This window comes from Corvus hawaiiensis, chromosome 10 (assembly GCF_020740725.1).
Source record: "Corvus hawaiiensis isolate bCorHaw1 chromosome 10, bCorHaw1.pri.cur, whole genome shotgun sequence".
NCBI classification, from domain to species: Eukaryota; Metazoa; Chordata; class Aves; order Passeriformes; family Corvidae; genus Corvus; species Corvus hawaiiensis.
Genome location: NC_063222.1, coordinates 13292246 through 13316203, shown reverse-complemented (window position 1 = coordinate 13316203; position 23958 = coordinate 13292246). Strand labels below are relative to the sequence as shown.

Sequence of the window (23958 nt, the reverse complement as noted above, 5' to 3'; positions counted from 1 at the left end):
CAGCAAAAGTAAAGCAGCAGAGTTTGTAAATTCATAGCAGAAACCAGACTTTCTAGCAAAATGATGCTCTAATGTAACCATGCACACTGTAATTTAAGTCCAGAAATATTCAGCAAATTACAAAATTTCATAAACAAAACACAAATAAGATCTGAATGTTATATTCCCATTTTCTTTAAAATAATTTATTTTTTTAGCTGTATTGCAGGAATTTAACTAAATTAATGCAATAAAGTTTCAGTTGTCATATTTGCTAGTTTGAATAAAATCCAAAACCTAGGCAACTTAAGGAGAAAATAGACTTCTGTAAATTCATATGAACAATTAAGTAAATGTTCTAATATCATAATGTGGAATAATAAGTTGTGAAGATCAAATTAAAGTTATGTAGCTGCACACATTTTTAAATAAATGCTTTATGTACTGTTACACAGAAAAATGGTGTTAAAAGAATAACAGGAGCTGCAAATTCAAACACAAGTGTGGAAACAAGACACTAACACTCCTGTGCTGCCTCAAAACTCCACCCTCTTTGGAGTATGCACAATTATAAACCAGATGGTATTTTCCCCCCCAAAAGTCCCTCTGTCTTAGCCAGTTCAGGGAACATTTAGTGCTGAACCACTGCACAATCATTTGTTATTTTTCTTCCAGTTATCAAGCACGTGGCTTTCAGCATTTCAATAATTTTTGAATCACAATGAGCCCTACAGTGATTTCAAACCCGCCATTTAAATGGGTTCTTGAAACATCTAGTTGTTTCATAAGCATTAATTGATTCCTCCTCCAACACACACGTGGCACTGAAGAGTGGCAACAAAAATAAACTGTCTAGACTTTTCAGTCATTTGGGGTCTCTGATCTGAGGCAGGACTTGATTTTTTCAGACTGATGGGCATCCTGTAGCACAAAACACTCTGCAGCTCCTCGGGCTTTGCAGTTTCAGGTGTGAGTGCTGAGCGTACCTATAAACCAGCTGCAACTTGAATCTCATAGGAACTTCATAGCAGATGGATCAGTCAACCTTATCTAAAGAGAATTCAACTGTTTTAACAAGAACACCACCATTTCTCTTCTTACAGTCTTTGACATGTTCACCAAGCTCCTGGATTTCTGAAGCAAACAGGTATGAGTCTGTGGGACTTTTAGTAATACAAACAGCTTGTTCTGTTCTCTTGACCACAACACGCACAAACTAAAGAAAGGCTTGTTTGTGATTTCCTGTGAGTTGAAAAACATTTTACTGACAACTTCACAGCCTTGCAGCAGAACTAAGATCTCTGGATTCATCATATGGATCTGTCACTTCAAGTTGATTTCATGCTCCAGCTGGTCTCCCTGTGGAGACAGCTCTAGCATTCCCTTTTTACCTCCTGCCCAAGTCCCAGTTCTGCTGCCAGCAAGTATGGTCTGCCTAGCTTAGACAGCCTGCCCTGGTCCAACATCTCCCCTGACCATCAGCTCCTAATACCTCAAAATCTTTCTCTTCCACACCTATGACGCACAAAAATTTGTTCCAAATTTACCTCACCTCCTCCCCTTCCATCTCTCACTCCAAGCTTGCCAGTCATATCCATCCCTTCAGTCTGCAGGGACTGCCTGGAGTCTGCTTTAGACACAGTATGTGACAGCACAGCCAAGTCAGCTAACTGCTGCTTCTGTTTACCACCCTCACAGGAAGCTTTTAGGTTTCAAGCCAGTTGTCAGTTTGGCAAACTGAATTACCCTCATCAGGCAGGAGCCCTCCCAAGCTCCAAAGGCAAGCAGCCATTAGGGATAGGAAGCCATTAAATCGACTCAGCACTACCGGGCCAGATTGTTCCTCCCCAGGGACTGAGCACACCACACTGAATCATTACCGATACTTCTAAGCTACTAAACAAACGGCCTCCAGTAAACATGTTTAAAAATTCTGAAGATGTCTGAAGTGGCTAAACTATAGTAGACTTAACAGAAATGGAAAAGTTGGAATGGAAATGAATGGAATGGAAAAAACCTCACTAAGTTTGCCAGTCAGCAAATTGCACAGTAATACTGCCTTTTCCTCGAAGAATCAGGCAAAGTGCTAGAACTCCAGTCTCCTTTAAACAGGAAAACAACAACCAAGAAATCCCATCAAAACCACCACCAACAAAATGCCAAACATTCTGACCAATCAAAAAAGAAAATAACACTATATATACACTCCTATTCTGACAACCATAATAAATACATTTCTAACATACAATAAAAATATTTCAGCTTTGACAAATAATTTCATCTACCTAGCTAGCCAGTTGTCATTCAAAAGGCATAAATGCACAGAGTTTGAAGAAGTAGACAGGAACTTAAAAGCCTTTTATTTTATATTTTAGACTACTATACCCTTATGTAAAGTCTACGCAACAGACAACAGAAGAACTTCGGGTCTTTTCTCCAACTACTGCTCTGTTCCAGTAGAGTCTAAGATATGATTCAGTTTACATTAATTCTCATCTCAGTAGTTTGTTGTGCAAGAGCAGTTTCACACAGGAAATGAGAGCCTTTCAGATACAAATGGCATATATTCATCTTGTAAGATGAAAATACGTCCTTAAAAAGACCCAGCCCACAATAAACCCCCTAATGACTGAGTGACTCTATCTCCACCATTCAAATCAACTGAAGTTCTCCAAGGACAGACACTCCCTAACTGCAGCCATTAGGATCTGTATGTGCACTTCATAAAAATTGCTATGCTCCCTAGAACAACTTCATGCAAGCAGATGAGGTATAAACAGGACAGTAACAAACTGACAGGTCAATTTAAGAGCACATGATGTATAATTTATTTAGAAAAGCGGTTGCAATGAAGTCAAAACCTGGCTGTAATAAACCATTTCTGGGCTTTGAAGTATTCACACTGTAAATACACAAAACCTTCTTTCAGAGCTGAAGGGCTGTTAATCCCAGAGAAGGCAGGTGCTACCACCCAACTGCCTAATTTGGCAAGAAGCTGTTCAAGTATCATCTATTTCAGAAGCAGCAAATATGCAAACAATGGTCATGCAAACTTGTTCTTAGGGACTCCCAGCAAGAGCTGCAAGCACATATTTGTGAAGCGTGCTACCATACATGCCATTGTGGTTTCAAAAAAAGAGCCCATACTGAGTCAGCAAGTAAACTCTTGCACTATCCTTTTCCCCTTCTCATTCACACCTTAGAAAAGGAAACAATTAGTATCAGAGACAAAACAAAGTTTTAATTCACAAACAGTCTGTGACCGTATCTGCATGAAACTTAACAGGAAGTTTGCAATTAAGACAAAAAATTTGTGTAAAATCAGGGCTTAGCCTGCTCTACATGAGCTCTAAGACAGTCCTTCACCAAAGGAAGATTAACTATGCTATATGTCAAAGAAGTGATTGGAATTGAGTTTTTAAATCAATCTTCATCATAAAACTCATCTAGAAGACAAGTAGAGAAAGCTTCTACAACCATGTTTACAGACCCAAAACAACAGGAATGCATTTCCTAGCCAGTCATCGTTTTGGTTCAGCCACAAGGTAACAGGGGACTCCAGATAATGCTCAAAATCACAGCCTTTGAACTACTTGCTATCGCGTGTGCACTAAACACCATGTGTAATCTTGTGTAATGAAAGTTGAAGGTAGTATTTTTCATCTTTGTAGAACTTCTGGACTCTCAAGAATACACAGTAGAAATCCATTAGCAACTTAACTATGCACAGAAGGCAGCAAAAGTATCTAGAATTCTCTTATCCTACAAAATTTAACTGGTGGCTATAGCAGCCAGGTTGGGGTCCATGGCTCAGACCCAGGAAGCCGTGACCGACCCAGAGAGAGCGTCCCGCAAGGGACAGTCTTCCAGAGGTCTGCGGTGATCCCTCAGCGGCCGGGGTGCCTTCGCAGGGAGGGCCTGTCTCAGCAGGCTGCCAGCTCTCTAGGGATTTCAGCAAGAGTGACTTCAGCTCTTGTTCTGCGGGGCAAACCCCAGGCTGGACTAGGAGGAGAGAGACAAGAGGCTCGTTCAGCAGTTCCGCATGAGGCAGGTTTATTACTCTGCACCCCTGCGAAGGGTAGGCTAGGGACAAGTTCTCCAAACTCAAAGGGGGAGAAGGGTAGATCTTACAGGGATACAAGGGTGGGTGTGAGAGGGTAGAAGGCAATGGGTTACAAGGAATCTACATAGGGTCTCCCAGAGGATCATGGTTCTTGCTTTCTCTCACCCTCACCGAACAGTGCTGCCTTTTCCAAGGGGATTCTGCTGGCAGGTTATGCCATTGCTTTATCTCAGCAGGCCTCCTTCCACGGCAGGGGCTGGGCACACCCCACAGGTGAAGGTTTGAAAACATCTCACTCTCATTACATGGAGACACAATTAACTTGAACATGAAGTAAAATGTTGCTCCTGAAAGGCAAGTATCATAGCCTGTATTTCAAAAATTTTTTTTCAGTGATTTTTTTTCCTGTGGCCAGTATTTTCCAGTTTAGAACAGATGAAGAAGAGTCAGAGACAGAAACATTTCTGCCCACTTCTTGACTCTCTTTTACTCTATCACAGTTCTGCTCCTTTCTATCTTTCAGCTTTGTTAAAGGAGTCAATAATTCGATGTCTTCTTGAGGCCTGGTGACTAGTGAAACGTAGCAGCAAGTGCATCACTTACTAATTATCATGGGAAATTTACAAAACCAGCAGAGTTTTAAAGAGTTTAAATTTTCTCTTTAATACTTCCACATGTATTTTTTGTAAGTTCCTCATGCTTTAAGATCAAATGCATCTCAAAAATGCCCTCTCATCCATTTCTATAATACCACATTCAGTGGTATTACAGATTCTTATTTCTCAAACTCTCACATGTACATCCAAAATGTATTTATGTACAATATATTACTAATGCAGTAAATTATTTCAAGGGTAGCAGGCCGTGTGGTAAAATCCTACTAAACATTTTTAGTTTAAGGAACTCAGTGAATTTCATAACCTCAGACAAAAGCACTGATGTAATACTGCAGCGTCTAACGCACAGTCCTCTCCCACATGTCAGTGAGTGGGTGAGTGCAGCAACCAAAAGAGAACCCTGGCTTCCTTTTGATCAATTATCTCCGTCATAAAGAGATCCTAAGAGAGGGCACAGTGAGTAAACCACTTCCCACTCAAAACTGCAATTTGCAACAGTAACTTTCTAATGCAACTTTTCTTCATCCTATGAAAAATCCAGGTAAGTTTTTAAAATAAAAACCCCCACAACACTAACTTAAAGTGCAGGAACATAAAAAAACCCCAAACATTCTGAGAATGAAGAAAGTTGGGACTAAAACACAAAGTCAAAAAGCTCCAGCCAGCTTTTGGTAGTGAATAGCCTGTGGGGAAAAAGCTGTTCTACTTCTGCTTTGTGCTGCAAGTGGGATACAAAAATAAGAGCAGCAGGACTCCCAATGAACCATGCTGCTACCCTACTATAAAAGCAGATGCATTTCGAATTATCTTTAAGTAATAAAGATAACTCTATGTCCAGCAAGTTTTCATTTTACCTGAATTATGAGCCGAAGTCATTAAAGCATTACCAGTTTCACTAGCTTAGTTCTACCACAGAATAGCTTCCCCTTCATACCAAGTTAGAGAACAGCAAACAGACCACTTTGCTGGGTCCTGCTCCAACTCAACTATTCATCTGGATTTAGACAGTTGACTAAGACAAAAAAACCATCATCTTAATTTCATAATGAAAATTACATTAGCAAATGTACAAAAAATGTACTGTCTCTATGATGCTCTTTGACATGCTGTAGCATTTTTACACTTCAGAGCCAAAATTAAGTTTGGTAGCGAAACTCCTTATTAAGTTGTTGCTTAGAAGTTTTACTGAAATGTGGCAAACATGCTAGTCCAGAACCACAACTCCTGTACTTTGTTTTTCTGTAAGCATTTCTTATCATGGTTTGCCACAAGAAACTAATTCTGAAGCAAAACCAGCAATGAATTTTCCCATACCAACTCAAAAAAACCCCATCTGCAGCAGTAATTCTGTCAGTAACAGCAGTACTGTAAGTTCTGGTTGTCAGCTGCACTGCACATTCCTAGCTTTCTCACCAGACCCAATTCAACTGGAATTACAAGACACTAATCCTAACAGTCCCAATAAAAGTGAGTGCTTTGGCAGCAGAGATGAGCAGCTGCGAAGAATTTCTGCAGGAGTTCCCTAGGCATATACTCATTTCCTCATAAGGCAGATTCCAAGGAAAAGTCATATAAAAAGAAAAATGCTATTGGTACCAAGACATGCAGACATCCAGTATTAGGAAAGACAAATCACATAACGTTCTAACAAACAACCAAATATTAAAGGATTAATGGATTTCCTTACTGTACTACTAGCTGCTGGCACACAGATCCATTGTCTGTTATCAGTTCATTCAGTTTTAATTCAAGGTGAACTTTTCCCTGAAAAAAAACCAGGAGAGAAACACAAACAGTTTTAAAAGTATTTATTTTAAAAGTAGGAATTAGAACAGTAATGTAGTTTACAGTCAAAAGATTTAAGGTAATTCCAATATAACCAGTTGAAGAAAATACCCATCTAGAGCACATATCCTTCAAGTAGAGTATAATGGATGTATGTGAACTTTGAGACTTTCCTATAGAGAAGCACTATCTCCATCTGCAGACAGCACAAGAACTGGTCAAGCCTCTACAGATTTAAAATCCACAAGTATTTCTTCCAGTATGAGCAACTATCAAGAGCAAGAGTCTCAGCTATTTTGTCCTAAGCATGGGATGAACCCTTGCACAGACATGAATTTCTGAACACTTCAGGGGAAAGTTCTAAAATGACCTTGGACTCTGAAGGCAGGTAGAAAAGTAGAATAGTATGCAGAAGCCATAACCAGCAGACCAGCAGCATTTAATATCCACTGTGAAATCCTGTCCATCACACCAGACTGAAGATCACTGTGCATCCCAGGGCAGTTTTCAACTATCTCATGAAGACTGCTGATGTATGCAAGGAACAGTAAACAGAACCAAAAGAGAGGAAAAGGTGGCAATAATTGCTAAAGCCAGCTTCCTCCTTTTCTTTTTCTGATATGGCAAGAAGTATTTAAAGAAAAGAATCCATAAATTATGGCACAGCATGGATTAACCTCAGAACTCAGCAAGGGCCAAGCTACTGTACCCTCTCAATAGAAGGCTCCAAAAACGTCAAACCATGATAGGCAACTTTCCTGGGATGACCAAAATGTAGTACCTTAACCTTACTCCAAACAGCTACCGCCTGAACAACACCTGCTACTCATTTCAGTGCCTGGCTGTTTGTGTTGACTTTCACATCTAAGATAATCAGACACAGAGTCTTTCCTCTAACAATGTTCTCCTTGGTATTCCCAGACTTTGCCTATTTGATAAATGGAACAACAGATGATACTGGTCTGTCCACAACCAACATTCTCAGGGAAGGGCTCTGGAAGGTGATTTTCAAGAGTGGCAAAGTCATAAAAGTAATTTACTTCCATCTTAGTGGAAAGGCAAAGCAAATCATAATGTGATCTACAGCTTTGCCTTTCCACTAAGATGGAAGTAAAACCCTTAGCTGACCTTGCACACATTTCTGTAACAGTTATGTTTTGACATAAAACTGCAATGTTTTTATTGTAAATCCCCTGAGGCAAAGGCTGCGTTTCCCTCTCTGTTCATCACATGGGAGGAGAAATGAAGCTTCTTTTACAAGGCAGTTCCGAACATAACTGTTTTGGGATGCCTGCCAAATGTTTTGCAAACTGTTACTACAGGGACAGGAACACAGGTACATTAAGAAAGTATTTGTCAAGCAGAGAAACTCCACTACAAAAAGAGATTTACGGGATAAAAACAGGATACTGAGAAGCATGCCAACAACCTTACAAGGCAAAGTTTTTGAATTACAAATGAGAAGACAAACATTATTAGTATTTATTATAATAGCTGACTTCACTTGTTTTAGAAAACAGATGCTGTGAATGGCCTAAATATCTTCCTTTTGCTTTTAAAAGCAAAACCCACAAATTGTGTTTTACACTGAACAGTAGGAGTAAAATAGCACATTACTGCTCCTGAGAACTATCTGTGGAGGTAGTTTGCTCCCAGCTCAGTACTACGATGACCACAGTAACATGGCTCTAAGTAAATATTTCCCCAACATGCATGGAGAGTTTTAGTACATTTTTGTCATTTTGTTTGTTGAGAGCAGCGCGATGGTTTCCTGAAGTGGCTGATCTGCAGATCTGTATCAGAACTTCTGACATAATACACAACTGGGTTTTAAATGTGGCTGTACAGATGGCTTTTACTTCGAAACACAGAAATCAGCCAGTCTTATACAGTAAATTAAAAACAAACAGTGACTTCATATTAACGCACTCTGCATCTGTAGATCTCAGCGTTGCTCAAAGGCAGGTAGGTACCATTTTAACTTTACAAATGGGTTAACAGTCAATTTTCAGGTACTTAATATAGCAAGATAAAATTGATAGGATCTGTGTCAATAAAACTCTAAGAAAAAGAACAATGAATGTTAAATTTACCTTCAAAGACCTTAACAGTGTGTAAAATATTTTGATCTTACCAATGTGTTTTTCAAGTGCAGATCTCTATAAAAACTATACCTATGTATAAATATAGGTATAAAGCTATGTATGTAAAAATCTCTATAAAAGTTTCTTGCCATGAATAATGAAGCTCAAAGGCATGTTTAATCAAATGAGCAATTTCAAACCAGATTAATGAAGATTTTATAAATAAAAAAGGGGGCAAGCAATCCTAACAATTCTACCAGCATGCTGACACTATGTGCATTTTAGAAAACAAGAATTTTTTTTAAAAGCTAATATATATAAACAAGTTTGTGCCAGCTGCAGTTAAATGTGGCCTGTTTCACCCAACTTCTGGTTTATTTACTTAGTAGTCCCACGTTTGTATTTATTTTTCAAGACTAGTGGAGAAAGGAAAAAGTTTCAAGAAAATGAGAATAATATGGACTCATAATACTGCAAACAGCAGCAAAACAACAAAAAAAACCAAGCTAAGATCAAAACACAGAGCAGAGCAGATGCTTTCTAAAAACCTCCACCACTAAAATCCCTGGTATACAGGCTGCTAATTCTACCAAAGTTAACCTATAAAGAATAGATGACTGGTACATAAAAAGTACAGTTTTCTTGAAATAAATGCAAACTTATGGAAAAGCCCAAAAATAAATCCCAACCAAGCAACTGTAAAGTGTCCTGCACATATTAATGGAACACAAAATATTTCTACGCTATCCTATTGCCTTGCACACATCATAAATTCTGAAAAATAATCACATGGAGGGAACCAGAGGAACAAAAAATCAACTACATATACAGTGCCATGAGGAGAAGAAAACAACTTTTTTTCCCCTTCCAAACTGTGATTTAGCTTTATAAACACTTCATGCACTTTTTCTGCACATGCTCAATGTAAAAGTCTACTTGCTTTCAGCCATGTCCAACCAACAATCTTGGACATCTCTGAGGACATTTCAGTGCTGTATGGCACATCCAAGCCAACAAGATTTCAGGCAAATGTGGCAGATGGGAACTGGTCTCAGCTCTGCTCTTAAGACTTTTATGGAAAAATAAAGCAGGACAGGAGAAACCTACCCAAATGCCCTGACTCAAGAAAAGATAAATATAAGGAGCACACACCTGAGCAGAAAAGGTCATCTCTTAATGGAAGTGTCATGGAGGACAGTGCTTTGCACATGTCCCAGTCAAAGTAAAGTATCAGTAAGAGCTTACATTCTGCTGTGAGTCACAAAGCCATGGAAAACTATAAACTTTTAATTTCCAGTATGTAAGAAACCACTACATTCTATTAATGGAATATTCTAATTGAATTTTCAAATACTCATGTCGTGTTATGACAAAAAGTAATACTTTCTTCAATACATTTTTATGACAGAAAAAACATAGCAAGCATGACAATGTTTAAGTCAAAGTGGAAACTGCCTTTCAGTTCGTATCTAAAAAGTACTTTCTAGTTTCAGAGTGATTACATGAAAGAATTCAAAGAAGACAATTTGCAGCTAGACTTGATGATCTCTAGGTCCCTTCCAAATGAACCATTCTATTCCAGACTATCATAACTGAGAAGGACTGATTTTCAACAGGGAAAAGGAAGTGGTATTCAGACATTTTGAAAATCTGTCTTCATGTAAAGCAACCACATGCCCTCCTACACCCAGAAGGCTAAACTTATGGCTCATAAATGAATAATCTGTGAAAATAATGAGAATTCTGTGCACATTCACTTCTTGTAAAAGCAGCCAGGATTCTCCCTACCCAAAGGGACTTTCAGGTTACTAAAACAATACGAACACTGTCAAGTCTAAGACTTTTGCCCTCAGGCAAATCTGGAAAAAACCCTATTAAACCGAATAGTTTATCACAACAAGGCTAAGAGATTCTCAAGAATTCTGTTTTGTTCTTGATACCAAAAAGAGAATCTACAACTTCTAGAGCCATCTCATTTTTACCTATTCCTAGAAAAATCCTGTTTGAAGAACTGGAACCACAGGCTGAAATAAAACTGTGAAGTGCAAGTTGTTTGATACTGAATGCAGAAAGTGTTTCAAGATAGGATAAATTAACACAGCAGAAGTACCTCCAAGTTTTGGAGACTATTTCACATAATCAGCCACTGTTTCAGTTAACACCAAAAATTACTAAAAAAAATTATTCAAGAGTTTTAGGATCCATTCATGTGCCTCAAGAATATGGCTCCTCTTACAAGCATTTCAGACACCAAAATACTGCTAAGACATTTCCCAAACAGTTGTTTCATATCTTCTGCCAGTTTTAAGTACCATAAGGAATAATACAGTCATCTTAGGAGTAGAGTCTGCATTATTCTCTAACCAAAGTGAAGACACAACTGCCTCCCAAGAAATACAGATGCTAAGCCCTATCTCCTACAGCTCAATGTAAACTTCTACCATCGCATGTCCTTATCTGTATTTAACTTTCGAAATGTAAATGTGCAATTTAATAGTTACCTGGACCTCTGAATTAGAATCAACAGGTTGAAGCATAAACCAGTTCTCTTTTCCTGTGTAGTTGCATAAATCTTCTTTTTTGATTGACACCTTTCCTGAGGGAGAGTGGCAGGGAGAGAGAAGCATAAATATCACCTTCATCTGAATAGAACAAATATTTAAATATGTTTGAAATTTGATTTTTTTTAAACTCGCTTTTAGGGGTTTTTTTAAAGTTTATGATGCTATATGAAGAAATAAAACAAGGAATGTTATGGGTAAGTAAATCAGAAAATAGTTTATATAAAAGCCTGATGACATTAATTACGATTTGTTATCCTGGATATCACTAACAAGAACATAAAATAAAGAACACACTTGCGGCTGGAAATAACATAATAGATCTGAGAAAACAGAAACAGTGCTGAATGTTTAAACAGGAAACTGAAGTAGGTGCCTTTTACTCTTCTGATTGCTATTTGGAAAGCTGTTATTATATCAAATTATCTGACATCCTGGTGCAAATTATTTCCTTCCTCAATTCAAGTAAAGTGATGGCTTCTTCCACAGACTAGCAGACTATTATAGCTTTGTAGCAACTGTATCCAAAAAGCAGCTGCAATAAAGCCATTATGCAGTGGGGGGAGAAATAGAAATCCACCTCTTACAATTTTTCCCTTAAGCTACACGAATTGCTGCCAAATGCTTTGTACGTCTCTAAGTTACAGGTTGCACTGTCAGGGAGAAAAATTATCTATCAATAGTTTTAAGAATTATTCCACAACTGTAATTATTGTGGAATTATTCCACAATTTATTCTTTAAAGACCTACAAGTAGTGACAATTATTCAAATATTCCAATGAAGCAAAACTGGAGAAGAAATGAAGAGAATTTTTAAAAATGTATTCAGACCATAATAAGACTATAAAATGTCCTACTAGCCTAAAAACCAAACATATTTTAGTGTAATAGAAGGAAGCAAGGAAATAAGACCCTTCTTTTCAAACTTTAAAGGAGCATTTAAGTGCACTATACACAGTTTTGAATGATGCTTCACCAATACTTGTATCTGTAATCCTGCATATAATGCTATTGAAAACAACCAAGTGTTATGCAAGATGCAGACAGCACCTCATAGACACTTACCTATACGCAGGTCCTTTTGCAAAACACTTTTATCATATATATAGAAGGACAACCACTGGAATGTTCTTGGAATCTCAAAGTAAAACTCCTCTCCAAAATAAGGGCTGCAAAGAAAGTTTTACAGTTAAAACAGAGAAAGACTTTATGCAATTTATATCGAAGATGAACATTAAAAAGCTGTATTTTTACTGCTGTCTCAGTCCACGGCCCTTACCACTACACTGACCTGTCATCAAAGCCACCCAAAATCATTTCAATACAAGAACACACAATAACACGGCAATGCCTTCTGTTTAAGAAAAGGTAGGAATCAGAGCACACACAGAAAGTGGTGTCTCCTCTGTAATTTCAATTCTATTTTTCTGTCTTGAAATTATTCTAGCTGGTTCTCTAGACTTCCTGAGACATGCACAAGTTTTGTTTCATTTTCTTATTCAGTACATAATTAAACTACATTTAAACACAATATTGATTACTTAACTAACTGGCATTTGTTTAGCTTTAACTTCCACATCAAAACTGCTGCTCTAAGATCCAGACCTGTAAGAAGAAGTCATTATCACTAGAAACTGTAAGATAGAACAGGGAAAAAGAGAAATGTTAATCTCAAATACATAATCTCCCTCATTCCAAAACTGTCATCACAGTTCTCCATCTAAAGAAGTCCAGTATCATGTTTACAGTTCACCCTATTTAACTGCCATTTGCACAGCCCTCTACAGAAAAAGACCCTGGGTTCCTCTATGTTACACATATTTCATACAATGTGTTGGTATATTCACTTCCAGAACTAATACTCTCATTAATCTTAAGGAGTACTTATTGATGTAATCAGAGCCAGCAGTGAGAAAACTGTATTTCAAGACTGAAAAAACCACAATGTTCCTTGCATTACTGCAAGTGATGAATTCTGAAAGTCAAGTGGATCCACAGAAAAATCCTGCTATTTTAGAACAACTAGGTTCTCAAAAGACTTAAAATAGTTTCAATTACAATGTATTAGTATCACCAGGGAAAGGTGCTGAAGTTCACGAAACTAATTTTATGCAGAAAAGTACTGTGATAACAGTTAGACTAAACCGTGAAACTAATGTTGGGGTTTGTTTCCTAGCAAAGTATCATTATGACACTATTGTTACAATACTTTACTAAACTAATACAAATATGCTTATGTTTTGAACAAGCAGCTCATGTTATTACCTACCCAAAAGGAAACCAGGAAGAATAGGTCACCATCCCTACTCTTCCCTTCAAAACAATCACAGTAAAAGAAAACACCACCCAATGCTTAAGGATAATGGCTCATTAAATAAATTAAAAAGAAGAGCTGACAACTAACTTGAAAAGTGGAAAGAAAACAGCCAAAAAATCTAGTATTTCAAATGTCTAGAATAGATTTTTAGAAACAACAGCTTTAAGGGCAGGAATTCATTATAAGGAATTCCACAAGTGAAAATGTTCTTTTTGTTAAAACACAGACCTTTTACCACAGGCTTCAGAGCAGACAAATCAGTATTAGCCTTTGCACTACACTGAGAAGTAATTTTAAATTTCTCAGTTGAAAGATTCAACTGTGGTTTTTCAGCTCCCCACTTCTTTTTTTTTCCCCTTCTTTTTTTGTAATTTCAAAGCCAAGAAATTCTCCTTTGATTATGAGGGTTGGGTTCTTCTTGTCAGCACCATGACTGACGGTATAAACTCATGAGCATTCCCTTTAGCAGCAGTGCAGCTCTGAACAGCTTCAACCTCCTTATTACCATCACTGCTCATTTTTATGGTATTGACATGATAACTCAGACCAAAACCAAGGATGAAACAAAGAGTTATTTTAAACTTAGGTCAATTCCATCATCTGGTTTCCCTCACAGCTATACAAATAAAGTTGCAGCAGTACAAACAAAGAGCTAGTACAGCAGAAGGATCTGGGAGAATGAGCTGGCACTGGTGTCAAGGGAAACTCTGCTTTAGTTCAGCTTCAGACAGGCATCCTAAGGAAACACCAGACTGCACTGCACACCAGCAAGTGCCAAGGCTTTAAGTTCCTATTCTTGATGGATCTATGGGACTCTGAGAATCCAATTACAATTAGGCTGAGATGGAGACTATAAGCAGACACTTCAAAAAAATCTATTTAGCACCTTTATCTTGCAGCTAAAGAGAGCAAACTTTGCAGCTACATATATCCCTAACCCCTAATGAGCAGCCATTAACATTCTTTATTATTATTTTTACTTCAACACTACATTAAGTCTCAGATTCAGCAAGAAAGAACAAATCTTTATGAGCATAAATAGAATGTAATGCATTGCTCTACTCATGTTGATAAATTTTTCTTTACCTAAATTAACACTGGTTATCAGTTGTTAATTATTCTTTAGCAAAGTATGAGGCAGAGAGAGAAAATTTAAGGTAAAAAATACAATGGATTAGTAAAGAAATTCTTAGGTGGATACAGAACTGGCTGATGGGGTACAACAGTTTACACCAATGAGGAATAATTAAAATGGAGAACTCACTCATCCTGTTCCTCAGGGATTCTAGTACTTTCATTTGTGACTTTGATGCAAGAACTTTAAAGACTGTGACGGATACAAAATTAGAAGATAGCACTAATTCAAAGGACAACCAGACTGTCATACAGGAAGAATGGGATTACAGTAATACAGAAGATTAAATTTCACTGTGTAACACACTCCTCTGCTCTTCCCTTCCTTGGTATAGCAACCTGGCAGTTCTTTGTGGACCCTGACCAATGCCCCGATCTGTCAATTAATAAAAGCAATGGTTACATCAACAAGGGAATTAATTTCTGCTATAACCTTGCACTACCACAAAGTTCAGCTGGAAAAAAAACCCCACTGAATTTAGTTTAAATTAAGAAGAGGACACACACATATCCAAATTCCATCCCCCTCCACCCATTCCTCGTATTTGACCACAAACATCTGAGGAGGCTCATGGATATTCTTTAAACTTTCCAAGGGGAAACAAAAAAAAAATTCTTTCCTTAGAACCCACACAAATCCCACACCCTGTCAGGAAATATTTCTTCAGTCATTAGCCAAAATATTTGTCTTTCACTTAAGTATTAATTAGTGGGGTTTTTCTAACTTTGGAAAGTCATTTGTTTTACATCTGCACTCCAACAACTCTTCCAGTGCTGGTGGAAGGCCAAACCTATTTGCACATTTTAAAAATACACTTCTTAATAGTTTTCAATCATTGTAGTCAAAACTAATTTTAATTTTAGTGATAATTACTTCCACAGACATTTAACTAGCTGATATTCACGAGACCAAAATTTAGACTACAACTTGTATAAATTTGCAACCCATAATACAGTGACAAAAACAGACTGTGAATTACGTGTGTAAGAAAAAGCAAGCACATAGTATGAAACAAAGCAACGAAATTCAAAGTTGTATCTATGATTAAAATTATACTGTACTACACCTTACTGAAAAGCAGTTCATAAAGTTTTCAGGTTAATAAGAGATTGGAGCTTTCATCTCCTGTCCCAGTGCCTCTAGGTTAGTACAGTTTATAGTTTAACACAGCAATAAGAAACAAGATGTTAGTTTAAGTCTCTAGAATGAGAGCCAGCCTTCATAACTGCATACACAGTAGCAATCAAGTGTAAGCACCCAACTCTGGTTGGTGCTAACAGAGTGTAAGTTATTTTATTACCTTTCACCCGTTTGTATGGATCCCTCCCCTAATTCCGAGGATGAAGGAAGTCACCTATGAAGTCAGTGGAGACAGAAAGGTGCCTATGGGCAAAGAATGATTCAAAATACTGTATTCTAACTTCTAATAAAATGTTGTTATCTTACAAATATTAATTTCATATCACCTGAAAAATTTTCTATTTGAGGTGTGCTACTTGAGACTCCTCTCTCCCCAACTGTTTTGTTATAGTGAGATTTTTTTTTTACTTTATTTCCTCTGTAAAGTATTAATGACATTGTAATTAAATGTCAGTTAAAACCTCAGTACTATTAACATTTTTAATGGATCTAAGATGTTTTATCAAATGTTTTACTATGCAACTAATACTTATATTATTATCAGGTGATGAAAGTACGTAAATTTAATAGTTCTTAAACAGAATATACTAAAAATGTCTGTGTAAACATCAAAGCTAACAGGTCTTACTTCTGAGCATAGTAGTAACTTCTATGGTTTCTATTATTAGCATCAAAATTGGACAGCAAAGTCTCTCTTTTTCAAAGATATGTTTGGTTGGGGTTATTTTGCTCATCAAACTACTGTCTATTTGAAGGGGAAATGTTAAGTTTCTGCTTTATCAATAGAGTCTCTTTAACATTCTCCTCTGAAGGATTATTCAATTGAGTTTGAATAGCAAAACAATCTCAGTTGCAGACAGTTAAATTCTGAAACTTTTATGGATCTGACTACAGCAGTTACAGATTAGGAATATAAGCCAAATATTTGTTATATTTGTTTGTACGTGCGGCATTTGCTTTTCATGCAGAAGCAAAAGGACGCTCTGAAATGATGTTATGAAAAAATAAATTTCCTTATTTAAGTTTGCAGCTGAGCTGTGCCTCACCTGTAAACATCTGGAGAGAAAGCTCAAAGAACAAATACTAACAACAAAACCACTGGGAAAAGGAATTAGGAAAACTTTCAAGAATTTGAACAGACTGTCTAGGTTTTAAGAGGAAGGTTTGCTATCACCTCCACATAACTGAAACTGTCACTCAGATATTCTGAACAACAAAGCTGCAGGGATGCTTTTTTGGGTCCTCAGTGAACTTCAGAGTTTTGAGACATGAAAGCACCTACACTACTGCAGCTGCTTCATCCTGACTTTTTATTTGATTCTTTTAAGGCTCTTAGACAGTAGCAGAATCTAAAGTAAATGGTGCCCAGGGAGGCAAAGCAAGGCATTCGGTGTGGGTACTGTTAAAATTCCCAGAACAAGAATTACAGGAGAGAACAAGGTCCGTTCAGGGAACAACCCACAGCACAGAAAACTCTCAGACATGGCAAAGTTCCAGTTCCTTCATTCTAGAAACAGGTTTTACCAGATACGCAGTAAGAGCAGAATTCCACCAATACAGTTCGACTGCTTGCCAGAAGTAGGAAATGGCATGGGGAGCAAGTAACAAGTAGATTTCTTTCCCTTGAAAACAACCTAGCAAGAAAAAGAATGTTATGCTGCCCAATGGAACAGAATACGGAAATATATTGTAGCATACTTCATTTTAAAAACACTGCTGTACTCACAAGACTCAATTTTGTCTTCTTGCAACACTCTCATGATTTACACATTGCTGTAACGTCTCTGAGTAGCTGCCACAAGTCAGTTCTCATTTTAAAGTAGTACAAGCAAAAGCCATGCACACTGGTATTGGGCAGTCTCGCTTATCATATCCATTTAAAAACTGAGCTTACCTTAAAGATTTTTCAACCACCTGTGTACGAAAAACTTCTTCTTGATCCAAGTTTATGGTACAGAAAAAGTCTCTCATTTTGTTGGGTACTAAGTGTTTGGCATCATCTGTAAATAAAAAAAAAAAAAAAAATTACTGTAAATACTGCAGGGGAAAAACTTACAAAATATTAGGTACAGGAATGTTACAGTTCTACTGCGTCCAAAAAATTGATTTTTCCATTCAGTTGGTATGCATTTCAATAATCATTTTCAATTCATAAGCTTCATGAGGGCAGAAAAGTTGCTACATCCAGCTTCACGTGGAATGAGAGTTGACAGGAAGAGACACACACTGACTCATGAACACCACTTCCTGCAGCACCTGCACTTTCCCTTGAAAGGTCTCATCTCGGGCTTGACCCTGCACAACTTGCTAAATCCAAGAAGCTCACAGCCTGAGGTCATAACACCAAGACATGATCTGGCTGAGCTATTGTTCACTTGGTGTTTTCTCCGCAAATACTTCGGCTAAAGGAAGCTGATTAGTAAGAACTTGCCCATCAAATCTTTATTTCATTTTCCACAATGAACAGCAGATTTTGAGTTGGCTGAGCCTTTGAAAGTATATCCCTCATGAGTACTGTTTATTTTTTTCCTAACTAGCAAAAGGGGGAAATGATCACCTCCTGATTCAATGCAACATGGAAAAGAAGAAAAGGAAGTTTCTAATAAGAAAGAAAGATTGGCAGCACAAGAATACAAAGATTTGCTGGGTATTGAATGTAGGCCACTGCAGTAACATGCTGGACATAAGGCAGATCTTTAAGGAAATGGCTCCCTCAAAGCAGTCACAGCTAAAACCAGTTGAAATTGGAAAGCTCTTCCAAAATCCAAATGCTACAGACATCTACATTAATTTACAGCAACACTGTCCTCCAGATTAAACAGTGACTTTCTGCCTGGATGTCTCCTCCCCCTTTGAATGTCTGAAGACAGCAAACAGACCCTTTTCAGCTTTTATTTTGCTGAAAGAAATGACAAGCCTTTCTGGTGCTCTCTCCCATGAGAGGCTTCTAATCAGAGCAGGTGGTCTGTCCCTGTTCCACTTGATTGTCCAAACCAAGTGCAACCAGAACTGTATCACTCTGCAATAGGTCTTAGCCAGGACTTTCACAGTAGTGTCCACCCTTGCCTGCTGCTGGAAATACCTCTCCCAATGACATGTGGAATCAACTTTATCTAAACATTATCTACTTATAAAAGATACTAAAAATAGGATGAAAAATACATCAAAGTATTGAGTTTTAATTACTTTAATGTCTGAACAGCATAAGACCTTTCAGAAACCACAGTTTGAAACTAGATTTGAAATGTCATACATGTTTATTTTTTAAAAAATGCAGATATGAAGCACAGTAAGTAAGCTTTATTCTCTATGCTGGTAAGATGTAAAATCAAAGTTCTGTTTCCTTTCTCCTCCACACTCTTTTTGAGTTAGATGGTTAATTTAGGTTAACTTATTACAGTCTTGAAAGTTAAGTAAGTAATGCCCAGCATTGCAAAGGCTGCCCCAACTGTCTTTGCTCAGAGAACATGACAGTTTAACAGGAACACAGTCTGACCTTCAATCATGACATTTTCCAGGTCAGGGATATAGACACTGACGGAAAGCATGAAAAGACACTTAAAGAACTTCCACAGTTAAAACTTGTGCTCTCAAAAGCATCAACAAGCTTTTCATCAGCTTGGCTGCAGGAGAGGAGGAAATACACACATTATTTTTAAATGCCACACTTCATGTTGACAGACTGAGAGACATGAACAGAACTGGGTTTCAGTGGCTTTAGACTCCAAAAAGAGACTAAACTCCAAGTCACCCTTAAGTGAGATATTGCAGGAGAACCAAGAAAAAGCATAAGATTACCACTGCCTTAATTTTTTTTTTTTTTTTAAGAGCTAATTTCATAAAACATATGACATATAAAATGCAGTTCATCAATTTGGGAGAGCTCCTGATACTGTAAGTTTATAATTAATAAACACGAACTGGATTTTTCAGCTGTTCCTAAAAAGATTCTTTATTTTTTAGTTAATACTCAACACTGTCCTATTTTCCCATAAAATATTAAAAATATAACATTATTTAATCATTACTGTAAAAGCACAGTACAGTGGACTTTGAAAGGAAATTACAATTATTATAGTTTCATGTTTTCTTAAAAGGAGTAAAAATTAAATATTTCTGAATAATTCACTATTTGTATCTATAATATAGTGCAGTTTTTCAGTTTTAAAAGAAACCTTCCACCCAGAGGAATACACAAAATACAAGTTTTGATTTCAGTTGTTTAGAGCATGGTGCTAATTACACCAAGGCTGTGGGTTCAATCCCCATATGAGCCATTCACTTAAGAGCTGAAATCAATGATCCTTGTGGGTCCCTTTCAACTCAGAATATTCTGTGATCTGATTTTCTAATGAGTTAAAAACCTTTATTTTGTAGCCCAAGTGTCTGGCTTTAAGGCACAGACAAACTTTTGGTAGGAGAGGATCATTCTCAGTCCTGAGTAAAAAATAACCTCAGAGCACTTGCCAGGTGAAGTAGAGAGCATGAGATTTCACATCCTTTCTAACACCTCTTAGCATCTGTGATTGTGGGAGACTTTCCACCCATACAGTGGTCCAACTCTTCCAAGAAGCTTATTTCCTTTAAAAAAAAAAAAAGGCTCAAGTCTTCAATTACACTACCTCTTCCTTTTTCTGAAAAAACTAAGGCTATAATGATTGCATAAAAATCAAGTATTAACAACATCAAATATCTACTTAATGTTTACATTTTCAGTGCATATATGTAATATCCTCTTCAAGTGAAAGTGTTCAATTAGTGTCCATCTTCCAAATTTCTTTGATCTGGGCCCCTGCCAGAAGAAATTTATGTACACAAACTTCAAAGTATTTGCTTCACAGGACTAAACACATTATATTATATAGCAACAATAAATTCCACCCCAGGGGTGCAGCATAATCCAAGATAACCATGCAGTGTGAAAAACACAGTGCAAGTTTGAAAAAGAATGCATCCTGAACTTTGTCAAATGAGCTCTAGGAGAAAACGGGCATTTTCCCAAGCATTCCGCTAATACAAGTTTCAGTTAACACTCAAAAAATCAAGGCAACTAAAATCACTTACTGTACTTCTATATGGCATAAAATGAAAACAGAAGCCACAGGGTGAAACACTACACTGCAAGATACGCCTAAAGCTACCTGATACCACATACCTTTGTAAAGCATTTCTGTCATTACTATGGCACATAAAATAGAGCCATCAATACAAAAGCATTGTCAAAAAGGAAAGATTTTTAGTGGATTTTTCATGAAATGCTTTTTCATACATTTTCCAAAAATATTACAGGGTCTTAAACAGGTAAAACCAGTTCATCTCACCTTGCTTGAAAACTGGAGGCAGGAGACTGGTTGCAAACACTGACAGCCCACAAAAAGAGGGTACAAGGGTCTGCAAACGTGTCCTTACTCAGGTTCTTCACTGCTAGGTATGCAATGGCTACTTAAGCCACCTTTAAGAACATGTCTCAGTTCTAAATCTGGTGTGATGATTTGTGTAACATCACTAAATTTAGATTTTGCCACCAATTTGTGCATTGCAAAACAACAATATAAATAACAACTTTCTGCAGATGGTGTTTTCTATACATGCAGAATTACACAGAACTGACATTACCTCATTAAAACTACCACGCTCCCTCGTGCAACACACATAAAATGAGTTGGTGTCAAGTTTTAGCTGCCAGCAAAGCTTAGGCACCAAAATGTATTCTCCTTGTAAGAAACATGCTATAAGGAATTCCTTCAGACTATGAACATCAGCCTTCCAAAGTGAGGTCTGCTATTACTGATCCCTCCAGATCAAGGAGGATTACACTATTACATTTGTTTATTATTGTTCATTCAGAGGGTTTTCCCCTACAAAACAGAGCACTAAAATACTAGCAAGAAGTGAAAATAACACAGTATTTGTTGTGCAAAGAAGCCAAAAGAGCATCTAGGCATCAGAGGGTTCCAAAGCTTCCACAGCATATTTAACTCATTTCGTTTTTAAACATGTTTTATTTTCTTAGAAGAAACAAGTAGGTTTACAAAGTGATTTTCACACTGTTTCAAGACATGTCTTTTATTGCAGCTGATACCTCCACTCATTTTTCAAATGGGTTCTTACAGGTCCATCTTTGGCAATCAACTTTCACATATTCCTCAGGAAGTAGGTCATAGTCCTCTGTTTACCGACACTTTTGTCAGGTAACTGAACATTCAAAGTTATGATACAACCACAGGCTCAATCCAGAATGCATAAATGGGACAATAAAACTGGCTTCAACATAAGTCTCAGGACATTTTGGTTTGGTTTTTAATGCTCAGTGGAAAACTTTCAAGTTCAAGTTCAAGTATCACAAAATGTAAAACTCACTGAATGCTGTGTAGAACAGTGTTGACAAAACCTTATGATAAAAGATAGGAAGCAGAATGGTATAAAAAAATAAGTCAGCTTCAATAATCTTTAGCAACCAACTTCTTATGTATTCCTACTAAGCAGGTCATAGTCCTTCTTCCTAGGGAGTACTATGACCTGCTTCCTAGGGAATACATAAGAAGTTGGTTGCTAGAAATTACTGAAGACAGACTAAGAAAGTTGGGGCTGCTCAGCCTGGAGAAGGTTATGTGGAGACCTCATAGCAACCTTCCAGTATCTCATGGGGGCAGCTGGAGAGGAGCTCTTCATCAGGAACTGCAGTGATAGGATGAGGAGTAATGGAAAAAACTGAAAGAGGGGAAAATTAGGTTAAATATATGGAAGAAATTCTTTACTGTGAGGGTGGTGAGGCACTGGCACAGGTTGCCCAGAGAAGCTGTGGATGCTCCATCCCTGGAAGTGTTCAAGGCCAGGCTGGATGGAGTTCTGAGATGGTCTAGCAGAAGCTGCCCCTGCCCATGGCAGCAGCACTGGAATGAGATGATATTTAAGGTCCTTTGCAAAGCAAACTATTTCATAACCGTATGAATTCTATGAATTCATGCTTTAACCCCAAAACTAACAGTATTCTTTTTTAAAGGCTAGCTGGCCTGTATTATTTCTGTGCTAATTGCTAGCAGCAGCAGATCTCAGTGTGTGTTCAGCCTTGCCTACCCAACCACGTCCTATTGCTCACACCTCGGAGTGAGAGCACCTCCAGCTCCACTCCAGGCCGTCTCCTATTTTCATGACCCAGTCTTCTATTTACTGAAGACACAGTAAATACATCTAGGCTGCATGACGATATTTAAGTAAACACGACTCCACTCCTCCACCAAACCTAATCCTTCAACGTGTTTTCACAACCGGTTCTCAACCCCGGCGCCATGCCCGATTCAACTTGTTTCGCTTCATTCTCAAAACAGTCGATCAGTTGCGTGAGAAAGGAAACAAACGGGCCGCGTCCGAGTTCTATGAATGTATTCCGATACCCTTCAGGAAGCCGCCGCACATCCTGTTTCTCCCACTCGCTTTGAAGTGCTCCCCAGCCGCACCGCACTATCTGTGCGCCTCCCCGGGCCCTCCTCCCAGCCCATCCGCCGGCTTCCCACGTTACCGAGCGTATCGGTATTTGCAGTCAGCACTTCCCAACCACCAAAATAAGGCCACCGGCCTCTCTCTCCGCCTCCTCCTGCTCGCACACACGCTGCACAGAGGCACGGGAGTACTGGTGACCGCTTCCAGAACAGCCCTTCACCACCAACTTCCTGCACATCGCTAATTTCGCAATTTCAGCCTGACAAACAGTCTGATGCCCGAGGTCCGGGCGGGAGGGGGCATTGCTGTTCGCCCGCTGACTCAAGCGAACCCCCAGAGCCACGGATGCTTCCCTGCCACTCCGGGCCTCCAGCGGCCCCGCCGCGTCCATCTATCCATCCATTCATCCGCTCACCCACCCATCCCGCCCCGGGGCGCGTAGACCCCGGCCCGGCCCCGCACGTGTCGCTGCTGCCGCCACAAAGCCCCTCCGCGGGGCCGCCGAAGCGCAGCGCAGCGCGGTCCAACCCGCACCCAGCCCGCGGCGACCGCGGCCCCTCCGCGCCCTCCCGCCCCCGCCCTGCCGCCTCCAGGGCCGCCGCGCCAGCGCCCGGCCGTCCCGCCGCGGGGAGGGAGCGGCAGCGTCCGAGCCGGGGCGGGAGCCGGGGCCGGAGCGACACCTGAGCGCGGCGGCCCCGGGCGCTCGGCCCCACCGCAGCGCCTCACTTACAGATCTTCCCCCGCAGGTTCTGCAGCACCCGCACATCGTCGCCATCGTCTCCCGCCGCCATCGCGCCAGCGCCGCCGCCGCCTGCGCAGTGCAGCGCCGCGGGGGA

The 23958-nt window shown here is 38.9% G+C and overlaps 1 protein-coding gene across 1 annotated transcript in view; it reads right to left on the bottom strand.

The window, feature by feature from the left end:
- The window catches only part of RASA2 (RAS p21 protein activator 2), a 46867-nt gene extending 22909 nt beyond the window's left edge, over positions 1-23958 (bottom strand). Inside the window, exons 1-5 of the mRNA XM_048314289.1 lie at positions 23853-23958; positions 17577-17682; positions 12156-12259; positions 11030-11124; positions 6347-6423 (exon numbers count right to left, since the gene is read on the bottom strand). Coding sequence (XP_048170246.1) covers positions 6347-6423; positions 11030-11124; positions 12156-12259; positions 17577-17682; positions 23853-23913 — 443 coding nt within the window. The 5' untranslated portion in view covers positions 23914-23958. The remainder of the gene's footprint in view (positions 1-6346; positions 6424-11029; positions 11125-12155; positions 12260-17576; positions 17683-23852) is intronic.